Consider the following 1,612-nt stretch of genomic DNA (forward strand, 5'->3'; position numbering starts at 1 on the left):
AAACTGCCTTCTTCTGCCCATTGCTGCGCCTCGTTGAAGGGGCATTAATAAACAGCCCACCTTCCGCGCCTCGTCTTTTCTCTCCTGTCAAAAGCTGAGGAAGGGGGGAGCAGTGGCAGGACCCCGGGACACGCGAGAAAAGCGGGCTGAGGGAGAGCAGTCGTTGGGCTGCAGCCATACCTTTAGAGCGAAGGAGTCTGCCAGCGCACGCTGTGCCTGAGTCTCTCTCTCACCCCCTTCTCTCTCTCGAGTCTATGGGTGGGGGAGTTTTCCAAGTGCCAGAAACTTGCCTGAAAGTTCCGAGAAGCAGCCCCACCACCCCACCCGCACAGCGAGCCGCCCGTTTGCCAGCAGCTGCGGCTCTTTTATGAGTTCGACATCGCACGGAGTTGAGTGAGGGAGAGGGCCATGTCCGGCGCCTCCAACGTCGCCACTATGAAAAAAGTGGTGCAACAGCTGCGGCTCGAGGCTAGTGCGAGCCACGTGAAGGTTTCACAAGCTGCAGCTGATCTGAAGCAGTTTTGCCTTCAAAATGCACATCACGATCCTTTATTAACAGGAGTTTCATCAAGTACAAATCCATTCAGACCATAGAAAGTCTGTTCTTTTCTCTGATTTGATCTAACAACTTTTCCTAGCTGATTATGTTGAATATGGAAATGAAACAAGATGGCTTGGAGCATGTACAGAAACTTTGTATTAATGTTCCAACTTTGAGCTTGTAAGATTGCTATTGTTTCAACCCCCCCTTAAAATCTACCTCTCTAACATGCTTTCCTGTCCGAAGGTTGTTGCTTCACTCGGCCCGGAAGGCACTTTAAAAAATAAAACACACACAAACACACACACACACAAACAAAAACAAATTACAATTACATTACAAATAATATTGAATTCCTCCCCCCTGCCCCCTCCCTCTGACCCACATACCTTCCAGCTGCGTCAAAAATGCAAGATTTGGTCTAGCCAGGGCCAGGCAGGCTAGGATAGTTGCTGCTAAAGTCACCACATGGATGACTTTGCTTAAATGTTTTTAAAAAGCCTCTAAACAAAGTGCCCTCTGCAGGAGGAGGCGAGAGAATCACGTGCCTCATTTGCATAAGGAATTTTTCTCTTTTTAACCCTTGCTTAACTCTTAAAAGGTGAAAAATTCCTTATGCAAAGGAGGCCCATAGTTCTCTTGCTTCTCCCTACAGTTAGCACTAAGCAGACTCAGAGTCACTGTGAGTTGGAGTCTGGCAGCAACTACCTTGGCCTTTTTAATTATTTTTTAAAAAAATCTTTCCTTTTCCTCATGAGACTGGTGAGACCCTGCCTCCCCTGCCTCCAGTGACTGCACGTCCCTGCTTGTCTCAGTTTATGTTCTTGTCCTGGCTCCTTCTCTCCTGTCATTCTGTTGCCCTTCAGTCCCTTATATCCTGCTCCGTAGGTTTTTCCTCTGATGTCTGTTCTTCCTGACTCTTATTTTCTGCTTCCTCCCTACTATCTTGTTCGTCTTCTCCTATTATATAGTGATCATAAAACTCCTGTGCCTTTTCCAGTGAGTCAATACAGATTGTTTTTCCTGCCAGGTTATTAGCATCCCCTCAGGTATAAGCCATCTAACAATTGC

General features: G+C 47.1%; 1 protein-coding gene across 1 annotated transcript; it reads left to right on the forward strand.

Moving 5' to 3' along the window:
- Window positions 1–408: 408 nt before the first annotated feature.
- Window positions 409–691, forward strand: LOC116510620 (guanine nucleotide-binding protein G(I)/G(S)/G(O) subunit gamma-5-like). Its single transcript, XM_032220243.1, has one exon. The coding sequence runs from the start codon at window positions 409–411 to the stop codon at window positions 592–594; it is 186 nt and encodes a 61-aa protein (XP_032076134.1). The 3' UTR covers window positions 595–691.
- The last annotated feature ends 921 nt before the right edge of the window (window positions 692–1,612 follow it).

This window comes from Thamnophis elegans, chromosome 6 (genome assembly GCF_009769535.1).
Source record: "Thamnophis elegans isolate rThaEle1 chromosome 6, rThaEle1.pri, whole genome shotgun sequence".
Lineage (NCBI taxonomy): Eukaryota > Metazoa > Chordata > Lepidosauria > Squamata > Colubridae > Thamnophis > Thamnophis elegans.

Bases quoted from the DNA above. Each gene is read 5' to 3' on its own strand.
- LOC116510620 (XM_032220243.1), top strand. From the start codon at position 409: ATGTCCGGCGCCTCCAACGTCGCCACTATGAAAAAAGTGGTGCAACAG.